The following is a 13,975-nucleotide window of genomic DNA, read 5'->3' as shown; positions in this document are numbered from 1 at the left end:
CTCTGTTTTTACTACAGGGCAGAGGCACTGAAACAGATTTTCAGTGCAGTAGTAGTAGTGGCAGGACTCTCTTCTGTCTTCATGCTGTTTCACAGTACTGAGGCTTGTATGGATGCTGCGGGGATGGTGATGGGGCGGTGAAGGGGATGGTGGTGACGGGGCGGTGAAGGGGACAGTGAGCCGGGGACGGGGCGGTGACGAGGACAGATTTTTTCCCCGTGTCATTCTCTAATCAGCATATCATCTTTATCTACTGGAAAAAGTATTATCAAGGTAAGAACCTAATCTATTTTTCCAGTATAATAGGGATGGTATACTGAACTGTAGGGATGTATCTAAGCAGTCCCCAAAATCTAGGGTGGGAAAGATGAGCCTGAATGTAGTACAGAGGTCCTGAAAGTGACACCTCCTGTGCTGCTATGTCCAACCTGTAGAATTTGGTGAAAGTATGCAGGGAGGACCAGGTCGCTGATTTACAGATCTCAGGAGGAATTGCCCATGGTGCAGTCCAAGAGAAAGCCACTCCTCTTGTCAGATATGCCTTCAATGAGATAGGTGGCTGTTTTCTGCAGTCGATGCAGAGGACATATCTCTATGAATCCATCTAGAGATAGTGGTCTCGTAAGCGGGTCTGCGTTGTCTCGCCTGATTGGTTAACACAAAAAGATGAGCTGAGACACGAAACGCATTGGTCACCTTCAGGTAACATAATAGGACTCCTGACATCCATGACCTTTTCTTTCTTCTTGGACCCTTTGGGATGAAATAGAAACATGACAGCAGATAAAGGCCGAATGGCCCATCAAGTTTGCCGCTCCACAGCATCCACTATCTCCTCCTTTCCCTAAGAGATCTCACATGCTTCTTCCGCGCTACCTTGAATTCAGATAGTCTTCATCTCCACCTCCACCAGGAGACTTCCACACATCTAACACCCTTTCTGTAAAGAAGTATTTTCTTACATTACACTTGAGCATATCACCTCTTAATGTGAACCTATGCCTTCTCATTCTGGAGTTTTCCTTTGTTTGAAAAAGACTCACCTCCTGTAAATCAATGCCATGGAGATATTTAAATCTCTACCATATCTTCTCTCTCTCATCTTTCTTCCAGAATATACATATTAAGTTATCAAAGTCTACCCATATGATTTATGACAAAGACTATTTGCTCTCAATAACTACATGAACAGGCTACATACCCCCTCAGCTCTTTCTCTAGCTCTAAAGGAGACAAGGGAAAAAAAAACTACCAGACACAAAAGTGTAATTTAAACATTCAAAGCCTTGGGAGTTTTTTGGCATCCTACTGACTGGTAGGACAACAACCAAAAATCTCACCGAAGAACAAGTGGCTGGCCATTTTCCTGGGATTATGACATCATCAATTAATTCATTATTAAACATACGTAGTTGGTACATCTTCCAATTAGATTACAATTGCTTCACTAGGATGCAATTACAAATTACATACTTCAGCAATGTTCTATTTGTTCTATTCAAGTCACATGGTTTCTGATTAATCATACTTCATTAGCAATTTTCCTTAGCAACATTAATGACTTAATTATCACATGCTATTAAATCATAAGACATCCCAGCTGACCCATGTTCAATACTGAAAATCTCAAGGTAAACTGCTAAATGTTGCTTCCCATGCATTGTTAAGAAGTCAGTATAAAAAATATATTCTTATTGCCAGATCAGTCTGACCCCTAGCCTGTTTTCTTTTATTTATAAGTTGTTTTTATGATTTTTAGCTGTATCTTGTTTTTTCAGATATTATACCCTGAACAATATTAGATATTTCTCTCTTCTTCACTGGTAACTAAAAGGCCTATACTCAGCTGTATCTATACTATGCTGTGTGAAAAATTTCTGAAGCATTTCTATCATACAGCCTAATCTTTTTATATATATTAGTGTCTTTCAGGTTCCCAGATAAGGGGTGTCTCACACATATAGGATTATGCTCCCCCTTTATATCCTTCTTAATACAATTATCACGATCAAGAACACTAACCAATTTTGAAGCAGCTCTCTGGACCGACTCCATCCTGTTTATATCTTTTTGAAGGTGTGGTCTCCAAAATTGTACACAGTATTCTAAATGGATTCTCTACAACAGCATTATCATAGTCAGCTTCTTAGCTTTGTTACTGACCTGCAGGTCCCGCAAGCTGATGTCGGATGGGAAGGCACTAACACACATGTGTTACGGGCAGCACCTTAAAATTTAAAGAGACAGTACACTTGTTATCTGGCCATACCGGGTTCCGTGGATGACATTACCCACATGTGAGAATACATACTTGCAATCCTCAGAAAACACCTGCTACAGGTAAGTAACTTTTCTTTTTCACCTGGTCAGATGATTCTTTCCTGGAAGATCCTTTCCATTCTATTTTAGGGTAAGAGAAAGTCATTCTCAGATCTCAGGAAAAGGGGATGGGTTTGATATTTCACCTTTCCGTGGTTACAGTCAAAGTAGTTACAAGCAGGTTTGGAGTCTGTCTTTTCAGAGGATAATAGCAGGACAGTGCCATTGCCTCCATTCTAACTCTAATCTACATTCCTCAGCATGGATGTGCTGGTCTGGATAGATCTACTTCTTAGGTATAGGAGTCCTGAGAGCCACTGTGGCTTCTTCTCACCTAGTCTGGGTAGTGCTTAGGTACTCATTTGGACTGGTCTGGCATGTATGATGATGAAGGTGAAATTTGGACTTACTCATTCATTACCTTTATTTGAGTTCTGCCAGATCAGTCAGTACCCACCCTTGGAAGTAATAATGGTCAAGGGCTTTTCAGTCTGACCAGTTCAGAAAGCCAACAGTGTGTATGTTTTAGCTCACTCTCAAGGTAATCAAATTCTTGGTATATGGAATTATCTCATTCTTAGGTTAATGGCCACAACATCATAATTTTGATTGTATCAGGTTTGGCTTTTAGTGGTGACTTGGAAACCCAAAAGATATATATATCTATCCGCTTTCAGGGGGACATAACCCACTTGTCTGGAATGGTTTGGCAGGACTCGAGGAAAGCAAATTAACAGGTAAATTCAAATTTCACTTTTCCCTGCTGCTGCTGCTTATAACATGACATCTGAAACCCCAGAGCACTGTAGATCATCATTTGTGGTTGCCAGTGGTTCTTCTCCCAGTTTATACTCACATCTTGGTAAAGGGCCATATAGACCCTAAATTCTACTCATAGGAGCCACAGCTTAGTAGTACAAAGAGAAAAGGTACAACCATAAGCCTGACATTCTGTGTGTGTGATTCCAAGATCTTTAACCTGATCTGCTTGCTTTGAGTAATGATGAATTTTCTGTTTTGCTTATATATTCTTCTCTTTTTACTTTTCAGACTTATTCACAGAATTTGTGTCTCCTGGCCAAGTGCTTCCTGGACCACAAGACTCTGTATTATGATACGGATCCTTTTCTTTTCTATGTCATGACGGAATATGACTCAAAAGGCTTTCACATTGTGGGATACTTCTCTAAGGTAAGCTTTTTTCATCTTCCCTCACCACGTGCACAGCCAGTAGCAAAAGGACCAAACAGCTTCATACACTTGGAGGCATAGCAGATTCTTTAAAAAAAAAAAGTACCAATTGGATTTTTATGTGGGTGTGGTCTTTTGGTGGGCCTTTGATGCTACTCTTCTATCCTTTTCTCCCCACAGACTGTCTGGAATTTTTCTTTGTTTCTCATTTTGAATTGACATTCTTTCCTATTTCTTGAGTTTTTGTATATATACTGTATATTGTAAAACTGCTTTATCATCTCCAGAGGAAAAGCATTATAACAAATAAACCATAAGAGAAATGGAGGACAAGAGAGAAAGAGAGGAATTGGGGAGGGGAAGATGTGATAGTGGTGAGGGCGCACACTGCAGCATAATGTGCCCTTAGGGTTGTAGCAGTTACTGTTGATACAAGGTTGATGATCTAGGTCCCACTCTTGCTACTTTTGTGTGATAGGAAAAGGAATCAACCGAAGACTATAATGTAGCTTGTATCCTGACCTTACCCCCTTATCAGCGACGAGGCTATGGCAAGCTTCTTATTGAGTTCAGTAAGTTCTGCTGGCTTCCTTTACTCACTTTGGACTGCATATGTTTTTGGAATAAATGCTTAGTACCTTTGACCCTTAGTGACTCTAGATCACCTGCAGACGCACTACATATTTAGTAGTGGCAGTTGAGAAGGAAGGAAGAGAAAAGAGGAAGGATATAGCAGAACTAGAAATGGTTTGGAGAAGGGTGATAAAACAAGGGCATAGCCACAGATATGCTGTAACCCAAATATTACTTCTGGCTATGCTACTGTAATAAAGGGGATGAAACACATCTCTTATGAAGAAAGGCTAAGTAGGTTAGCGCTTTTCAGCTTGGAAAAAAGACCTCTGATGTTCATAAAATCATGATTGGGGTGGAATGCTTAACTTGTTTCACCTTTCAAACAGCACTAAAACAAGAGGATATGCCCATAAACTAATCAGTAGATTTAAAATAAATTATAGAAGTATTTTGTTCATGCAGCAAACAATTAAGCTATGCAATCTGTTGTCAGAGACACAGTCAAGGCGACTAGTAGAGAATGAAACGGAGACAAATTTTTCACAGTCCCTAGGGGAACTCATTTTTCAGTCCCATCCCTGCTCCATTCCTGCAAGCTCCATCCTCATCTGCACAAGCCTCAAACACTTCAAAATCATATGTTTGAGACTTGTGTAGTTAAGGCAGAGCTTACAGGAATGGGACAGGGACAGGGATAGTGACAAAACTCATAGAAACGGGATGGAGAAATTGCGTTCCTGTAGGGATGGGGACAAATTTGTCCCCAAGCCATTCTCTAACAAATAGCATAGCAGGGTTCAGCAGAGGCTCGGACAAATTTATGGAGGAAACGTCCTTAAAAATTATCAGCCAGGTAGACTTGAGAAAGCCATTTTTTATTTCAGAAATGAGCTATGATATCTGTGATCTTAACTGGCTACTGTCAAAGATAGATCTTCATCTGACTCAGCACAGATGTTCTTTTTAGAATGACTGCCCCCAGTTTACCAGCTAGCTATGCTGCAGTAATTACAAAGCTTTGCATTGCTCTTGAGTGTATAGGACAATGGTTCCAACAAGACCAGGGCTTCAACTTACTGCTCTGGCATCTAACTGGCACTAAAGATTCCCTGAAAACTATACCAAATCTGCGCTTTATCTCAGTTCATACAGCCCCACGTCTTCTCACCATATAGTTCATGGTTTTTATTTATATCCCGCTTTATACAAAGCAGGTTCCAAAAACACATACATAATAAAATACACACATTACAAGTACATATACATACAAACACAATCTTATCTAAACAACCCAGTCCTGCATCAACATACACATCAAAAACAAATCATACCATCCTCTTATAAAATACTTACTCCCATGCCACAGTTACTCACCCCTAGTCTCTTTTATGTCTATTGTACATTCAAGTTCAGAAAATACAGTTTCCTTTCTCTTAACAGCCATATTTCATTTGACAGACATATACAGCATTTCCAAGCCCAGGCATGGTGGTCACAGCAGAAATAGTTAATTCTATTGTAATACATCTGTATTTTTGATAGAGCTGTTTATTTTTCTCTTTCTGTCTTCAGGTTATGAACTCTCCAAGGTGGAAGGGAAGACAGGGACTCCAGAGAAACCCCTGTCTGACCTGGGCCTGCTCTCTTACCGCAGCTACTGGTCTCAGACTATCCTGGAAATACTCATGAGCCTAAAGTCTGACAATGGAGAGCGACCACAGATCACTATCAAGTGAGGCCCTGATGTATGACCCTTTATCCTCACTAACTCCTGAGATCTACATTGCCCTCCACCCCTCTCCCATAAGAGAACTACTACACTGTATGCATCGTTGAAGTATAACTCTTACCGCCACTACCATCATCCTTGAGCATCAGTACTGGATCCTCTCATGAGAGGGAAAAGTAGTGATATGTCACTGTAGCCCTGACATGCTGCACATAAGCCCTACTGTCAACATCCTTCTTTCCTTAGCATCCTGCCAGACCATTGAGTTATGTTTGCTGACTAGCAGAAGAAGACAGAGAAAAAGAAAAGTTCCTTGTGATTCATCCTTTAAGGATATTTTGTGGCCTGAACTGTTCAGTACTTTCTCTGTCTCCAAGCAGATGGTTTGTTTGTTTGTTTGTTTTACTTATTTCCAAAATGTAATATACCACATGATCTGCAATTCTTAGCAATTTACAACCAAAAACATACAAAATAGTTTAGTACAATAAACAACAAACAAAATATTACAATGTCATCCTTAAAATCAACTATAAGCTTAAAATCAACTATAAGCTTCCTCAAATATGGCTAAAATAATGAATGCTTGTACCAGTCCCAAAATGTGGAGATATCAAAAAACTGGACTAGTGCATAACCATTTCAATAACAATGCTTTCAATTTTTCATGAGTGTGCCTCAGCCCCACCACTCCACCGCTGTGCTATCTTGTGACTGCGTGGAGATTTATGTGGCACTTCATCATCGGCTGCTCATATCTTTTTGGTTTTTATAGAATCGTGAAAAATCCTTCATATATACTTAAAAATGTTTTTCTAATGTTTTTCTTAATATAAAGAGTGATGTAAATACTTAGCTCTTATCAGCCAACGTCTGGGAGTCAGGGTTAGACTCCCAGACGTTGGCTGATAAGAGCTAAGTATTTACATCACTCTTTATATTAAGAAAAACATTAGAAAAACATTTTTAAGTATATAAGAAGAATTTTTCACGATTCTATAAAAATCAAAAAGATATGAGCAGCCGATGATGAAGTGCCACATAAATCTCCACGCAGTCACAAGATAGCACAGCGGTGGAGTGGTGGGGCTGAGGCACACTCATGAAAAATTGAAAGCATTGTTATTGAAATGGTTATGCACTAGTCCAGTTTTTTGATATCCTTAAAATCAAAGCATCACAATCAGAGCAAAATAAAAATTTGCTAGGCATAAAATCAGTCTGAGAAGACACACTGAAAATAATAATAATAAATAATAATTTTATTCTTATATACCGCCATGCCCATCGAGTTCTAGGCGGTTCACAATAATTACATTAGGATCCGCATTGACATGCCGATTTACAAACAATGTTTTGGGTTTACAGGCAATGTATTGGGTATACAAACAATGTATTGGATTTAGAACACCTTCTGCCGAACATGGCTGAAGAAGAGGGAGTGGGAAGTAGAGAAGGAGGAAAGCGGTCAATAAAGGGGGGGGGAAGGGCCGATTTACCATGATTTATTGGATTTACAACAACTTTAGCCGAACTTGGCTGATGAAGAAGGAGGAGGGTAAGTGAGCTGGAAGACAGCGATCAATGAAGGGGGAAAGGGGCGGGCGTGTGGCCAGGTAATTCCGGAGAGGGGGCGTTAGGGGGCTTGTTTGTTGAATAGGTAAGTTTTGAGTGTTTTTCTGAAGTCGAGGTAAGTGGGAGCCTCGAGAATCATTTGGGCGATCCATGGGTTCATCTTGGCTGCTTGGAAGGTGAAGGTTTTGTCTAGGAATCTTTTAAGATGACAAAGCTTAAGCGAGGGGTAGGCGAACAGTTGAATTCTACGGGATTTCTTGTTGGAGCAGTAAAGATTAAAGAGGGGATTGATGTATCTTGGCGAGAGGCCGTTTACCGATTTGTAGCAGAAGCATGCAAATTTGAAGAGTACTCTGGATTCGAAAGGCAGCCAGTGGAGTTGGTAGTAGAAAGGGGTGATATGTTCCCATTTCTTTAGGCCATAGATGAGGCGGACGGCTGTGTTTTGGATCGCTTTTAGTCTCCTGGTCGTTTTCTTCGTGGAGTTCAGGTAAATAATATTACAGTAGTCTAGAATGCTGAGAATGGCAGATTGCACTAGAAGGCGGAACGAGGAATCATTGAAGTATTTTTTTATGGTTCGGAGTTTCCATAGTACCGCGAAACATTTCCTGACGCTGAGGTCAGTGTGAGATTCTAAGGATAAATGTCTGTCCAGCGTAACACCCAGGATTTTTACAGTGTTTTCAAGGGGGAAAGGCCTTCCTTTCAGTTGGATGGTGGTGTCCTTGATTTTGTCGTTGGGGGAGGCCAGAAAAAATTTTGTTTTGTCGGAATTTAGTTTGAGCCTGAATGCTAGCATCCAGAGCTCAATCTGGTTGAGGATATTTGTAATGTAATCAAGTGTTTCAGGTGAGAAGCTAGTGAAAGGGATGACTAATGTGATATCTGCATAGATGAAAAATTTGAGTTTGAGGGTGTGTAGTAGGTTACCTAGGGAGGCTAGGTAGATATTGAACAGGGTGGGGGATAGGGGGGAGCCCTGCGGTACACCGCAGGTGTTTTCCCAGCAGTATAAGAAAGCTTTGTTCTGGTGTACTTTGTAGGATCTATTTTTTAGGAACCCCTGAAACCAGTTGAGGACCTGATCAGAGATACCAATGTGTGATAGACATTCAAGGAGTATGGTGTGGTCGACCAGGTCGAAGGCACTGCTTAGGTCTAGTTGTACAATCAATGCACTAGAGCCCTGACTAAAGAGCGTGTGGAGATGGTCAAGAAGAGTGGCTAAGATGGTTTCGGTGCTGTGTTCCGTGCGAAAGCCAGATTGATAGTCGCTTAGGATGTTGAATTTTTCTAGGTATGTGGAGAGTTCTACCTTTACTGCCCCTTCTGCTATTTTGGAGAATAAGGGGATGCTTGCGATCGGTCTGTAGTTGGATGGGGAGTTTGGTGATTCTTTTGCGTTTTTTAAAATGGGGGTAATCATGATGTGACCTTGCTCTGGTGGGAAGATTCCTGCGGATAATAGGGAGTTAACCCAAGTCATCATGTTTGCTTTAAAGTGGCTTGGGGCTGCTTTCATGATGTTTGGTGGGCATGTGTCTAATTTGCAGAAGGAGCGGTTGTATTTATTATAGTAGGTATTAAAGGTTTTCCAGTCAATTGTTGAGAATCGTTTCCAGCTAAGGTTTGTTCTGGCTCCTGGGTCTGGTTTAATTATACCCTGGTCTGAGTTGGGTGTATTAGGGTCTGGGAGGATGGGGAACTGTTCGAGGGAATTGGTCTTGGTAGGTAAAGTTGATCTTGTTGTTGAAGAAGTCTGCAAGGGAGTTGGCAGTGAGTGTGGATTCTTCATATTGTGGCCACCACTATAGCCCAGTGCAGGGCTCTGTAGAGATCCTGGTGGCTACAACATACAGTGCATTAGCGTGTGACCCGGCATGGAGTCACCCTGCAGGACCGGACTCTTCAATAGCACTCACAATCAAATACAACAAAAAAAATAAAGTCCCAACAAAAGGTGTAGTTAAGAGAAATAGTTCAATTTTACTCACTCCTTAGCACAGGTAAGTAATGCTTCAACTTTATAACATGTGTCAGGGTTCCTTACAGCATTCAAGAAGAAGAAAGGAAAAAAAAAAACTGCCAAAATGGGCAAGAAAATAAAGCAAACTACAATCTGCTTCAAACTTTCTTCTACTACTTATTAAGTCCCAATTAGCTCCTGAGTCCTCAGCTCACTAGAGCTAGCATTGCCTGCTCCAAAGCAGGTGTTTATCAAATCAAAATTAAAGTTCAGCATTCAAGTTCCTTCATTCTCAGGCAAAAGAAAAATAAAGGAAAGCCTCTGGCAACAATATGGGACAGCCAGGAATAGGAGAGAGCAATAGGTTTTGCCAAAACAAAGGCCTACAGATAGGCTTTCAAATTCCCTCCCAAGGTGGAAGCAAAACCTCTCCCCACACTCTCCAAGCCTTCTCTCAAAAAAACCAACATTCCAGAGAAAAGGAAAAGAAAAACAGCACACAAACAGTCCAAAAGAAAACACACTCACTGTTTGTGGCTAGAAGCCAAGTCCACCTGCATAAGCTCAGGAAAATTGAATTCACTGCCAGAACAGGCTTCTTGAAAATCCATAGGCTCCTCGCTCAGAAGTGGTAAGTCTTCTGCCTGTTCAGCCTCAGTCCATTCCATTGGTACAGGTCTGTTGTCCCTGCTTGGCTCAGGTGGATCCTTAGGGAGGCAAGACATAAACTTCCTCCCTAACCGGCTTTCTGGCTTGAATGCCACTGCTGGCTTATCTACCCTAGGGGCGTGTCCTGTTCTGGGAGTGTCAGCAGAAGTCCAGGGGCCTCTAGAGCTCCCCTGGTGGTGGCTTACATTATTTTCCTCACTCTCATCCTGGAAGATCCTGGAATTTTCCTGCCGGGATTTTACTTTTACCTTTTTTTTTTCTAGTTTACCTAGGACCTTGGCAGGCCTTGCATCTGAATGGTCACATACCCCCACCCTTAAACGAAGCTTATCCCTATAAGCTTATGGAGGTGAGCAGATCTAAAGAGAGAAAACAAACAAACAAAAAAAAAAATTAGCATCACTTGTGTCTCCTATTTCGAAATTTCTTCTCCTCTGGACGGGGATCTGAGCATAAATTCTCAAAATCCTCTGGCCAGTGGAGCACAGCGGGTTCAGGGATCTTGGTGTCTTGTTGGTTACAAGATTTTACCCCTTCTAACCCTTCCACCCTTTCTGTGATGGCCGTGAGGACTTGGGCTATTTCCTCAACCCGCTCTTGTATTTGATCCTGTAAATCATTCACACTGCCACCCACACGTTTCACCGAGTCTTCAACTGAACCCAACTGGATGGCTTGCCTTTCTAATTGGGTCTTGTTACTATGGCTCTGTTTAGCTAAACTGTCAGGTTCTATCCCTTCTGTGGCCCAAAGTTCTTGTGCCGTTTGAATTTTCTTAAGTTGCTCTAACCATTTTTTTTGTTGAGCTTGACCACTTGCTACTTTGTTTTCTACTTCATGCATTCTTTGTTTTATTTGTTCTGATAGCCCATCTAGAGCCTCAGCCTGCTGCTGTCTCTGTATGGCCATCTCTTGTCCTAGCACCTCTTTCAGTTCAAGCAAGCAACCCTTAGACAAAGATTCTTCTCTAGCTGCTTGCTTCTGGCCACTATCCAAACACTCCTGCCGGAGGGCTTGTATTTCCTCCTTCCATAATGTCCCTTGAGTCTCAGACATTTCCCTCAATATATTTTTAAGTGATGCTACATCTTGTTGCAACAGTGTCATACTCACTTCGGACTCAACTGTACTGAGCTTTACAGGGTTTTGAAATGATCTTTCCTCAAAGTTGTTCATTTTTCTTCCCTGGAAAGTATTCAGCTCGGGTCCTTGAGTATCCATCGGGTTACCCGATCCCGTGGATCCAAATCCCTTCGTTCCCCTATTGGTCTCCCGAAGGTGTACCCAGCGTTCTAACTTAGGAAACCAGACCCGCTCACATACTAACTGAGCAATCTTATCACCGGGTTGAACCTGGTAATCTGAGTCCCCATGGTTCACTAACAATACCATGACGTTTCCCCTATAATCGGGGTCAATTATGCCCGCGGCTACGTCTAATGAGTGCCCAGTTGCCAACCCCGACCTAGGGCCTATTCTTATGTAAGAGCCTGGAGGTGGAGAAATCTGTAGATCAGTTTTTATTAGAGCTCTACCTTTAACAGGTATAACCTGCTCATGGGCCGCATAAACATCAAAGCCTGCCGCTTTTGAGTATGCTTGAGTGGGGGCCTTAGCATTCTCTGACAGTGGTACCCACCTAAGTGTGGGCCGCCACCCAGGTCTACCGGTTGAAAAAGAAGACTGTCTTCTTTTCCAATCTTTCCTATCAGTATACCAACCTCCTTTAAACTGTGCTCCCAACGCCAGTTTAGGCGAAGGTTGACATTTCACCGGGGTTTTACTAACCATTGGTTTAGCTTGTTTAACCCTCTTCTCCCATCCTGGCCAATCTCTGCCTAGAATTAGCGGGAAAGGGCATGAATGCAAAACAGCAACTTTAAGATTATATTTCGTTCTATCATGCTCCAACTCTATTGTAGAGAGTGGGTATCGTCTAGAGTCCCCATGCACACATCTCACAAACACTTCATTCAATTCTCCCTTCCTTAAGGGCGAGGCCTTAACCTGTTTCCACAGTTGGCGTGAAATTACTGACTGTTCCGCCCCTGTGTCCAGTAATGCCCTTATTCTTTTCCCAGCCACCCATACCAGGACCTGGCACCCTGACATATCTGGTCTATTAGAGTCCTGATGGATCACAAAGTCTCTCCTCTCTCTACAAAACCTTTGAATATGTCCAGTCTTACCACACCTATAACACTTCCTTTTACTTCTAGGCGCCCTAGGCCAAGATAAAGGGGTAGGGGCAACTTTAACAAGGGGTTCCCTATCCCTCATTACCCCTAACCCACTGGAGTTCTGCCTCAAAGTGCGTTCAGGCAGCGGACCTAAACTCTGGCCTACTCCTGAGGGATCCGGGCTGTAAAAAAAATTATCCATACAGACATCATAGACTGATCGGCCCCTGTGTCGATCAGTGCTACAGTTTCATGTCCGCCTACAGAGACTGTGGTAGTGCATGCGGTCTTCAGACCTTGCCCGGGAATACTTATTTTGGCTCCCCTAGCATCGCACCTAGTTCTCCGGCTTGACAAGTTTACTGCCCCACAAAAACTTTGTGTGCGCCCGGTCTTCCCCCATCTATAACCTTTCCTACCACCTCCCCAAGTGTTAGGCCTGGATGCAGGAGCAGATGAATCTTTGAAAGGGGGTTTCCTATTCTCATTCTTACTTGAATTCCCGGGGCTCTGCCTAGGTGTATGTCCCTGCACTATGCCTGGGCCTCCTCTTAAGAATTCTCGAGAATCAAGATAGGCTTCACCCACTTCCAGGATCGGCCCTAACGTCTGGGCACTAAGGGAATCATCAGGAGCATCTATGAGCGCAGACTCCCCCCAGTTTAAATATGTCAGCGTGTTAAGTCCTACCGGAGCTGAATCTGAAACACCGGGTAAGGCTTGACTTGCAGGTAGTGCTGTAGACTGCTGTAGTATCTGAGCAAAGATTTTCGCTTGCTCCTGCATGGTCACCATTAGTTCCCCATACTGCAGCATCATAGCATCCTGACGAGCTTGCCAACGCGCCTCGTTAGTCCTCAAAATGCCCTCTAGTTCCTCGGTCTGTCTTCGGTCCTCTTCAGCCAACACTGCCAATAACGAGACTTGCTCCATAGCGAGGTCCTGGAAGGCAAACAAAAAGAAAAGGAACCCAAGTGTGGCTGCTTGGTAAGCGTGTTCCTCCCCTTACTAGCCTCCCCAGCCTAGGTACTCTTACCAACAGTACTGGTGAGTCTGCGCCTTTGGGTATTAGGCCTCCTTGGCCTCCAGTCGTTCTCTCCGCACGGCTTGCCTCTCCGGAACTCAGGTCCCCTGGAACCGGCTCTGGAACTCCGACCTTGTTCTCTCCGACTCCTAAACTCCAACTGGCTCCTCGCTGCACTCCTCCACAGGATATGCTGCAGACTTTATCCTTGTTCCGACTTCCGGTTGGAAACTCCTCCTCTGAGTAGGTTTCAGGAAACTCCAGATAAGGTACTTCGAGAAAAAAAATGTATACTTCTCCAAACAAACAAATGGTAAATAGTGCAATAGTTCCACTTTTACAATAACAGAAAGCAAAATATGCCTTCTCCAGCACAAGTCCAAAATGGCACCGCAAAAGAAAAACTTTTTTTTTTTTTTTTCCCAAATTGCAGTTCCTTAAGTGTCCTGCAGGAGGTGCAATATCCCACTTCTGACACCAATTATGTGGCCACCACTATAGCCCAGTGCAGGGCTCTGTAGAGATCCTGGTGGCTACAACATACAGTGCATTAGCGTGTGACCCGGCATGGAGTCACCCTGCAGGACCGGACTCTTCAATAGCACTCACAATCAAATACAACAAAAAAAATAAAGTCCCAACAAAAGATGTAGTTAAGAGAAATAGTTCAATTTTACTCACTCCTTAGCACAGGTAAGTAATGCTTCAACTTTATAACATGTGTCAGGGTTCCTTACAGCATT

General features: G+C 42.7%; 1 protein-coding gene across 1 annotated transcript in view; it reads left to right on the top strand.

Moving 5' to 3' along the window:
• KAT5 (lysine acetyltransferase 5) overlaps positions 1–13,975 on the top strand; it is a 267,178-nt gene that overhangs the window by 232,303 nt on the left and 20,900 nt on the right. The window contains 3 exon segments of the mRNA XM_033954195.1: positions 3,370–3,510; positions 3,989–4,082; positions 5,659–5,818. Coding sequence (XP_033810086.1) covers positions 3,370–3,510; positions 3,989–4,082; positions 5,659–5,818 — 395 coding nt within the window.

The sequence above is a fragment of the Geotrypetes seraphini genome, chromosome 8 (assembly GCF_902459505.1).
Source record: "Geotrypetes seraphini chromosome 8, aGeoSer1.1, whole genome shotgun sequence".
NCBI classification, from domain to species: domain Eukaryota; kingdom Metazoa; phylum Chordata; class Amphibia; order Gymnophiona; family Dermophiidae; genus Geotrypetes; species Geotrypetes seraphini.
Note: the sequence above shows the minus strand (reverse complement) of the source record. Positions and strands in the feature narration are given on the sequence as shown.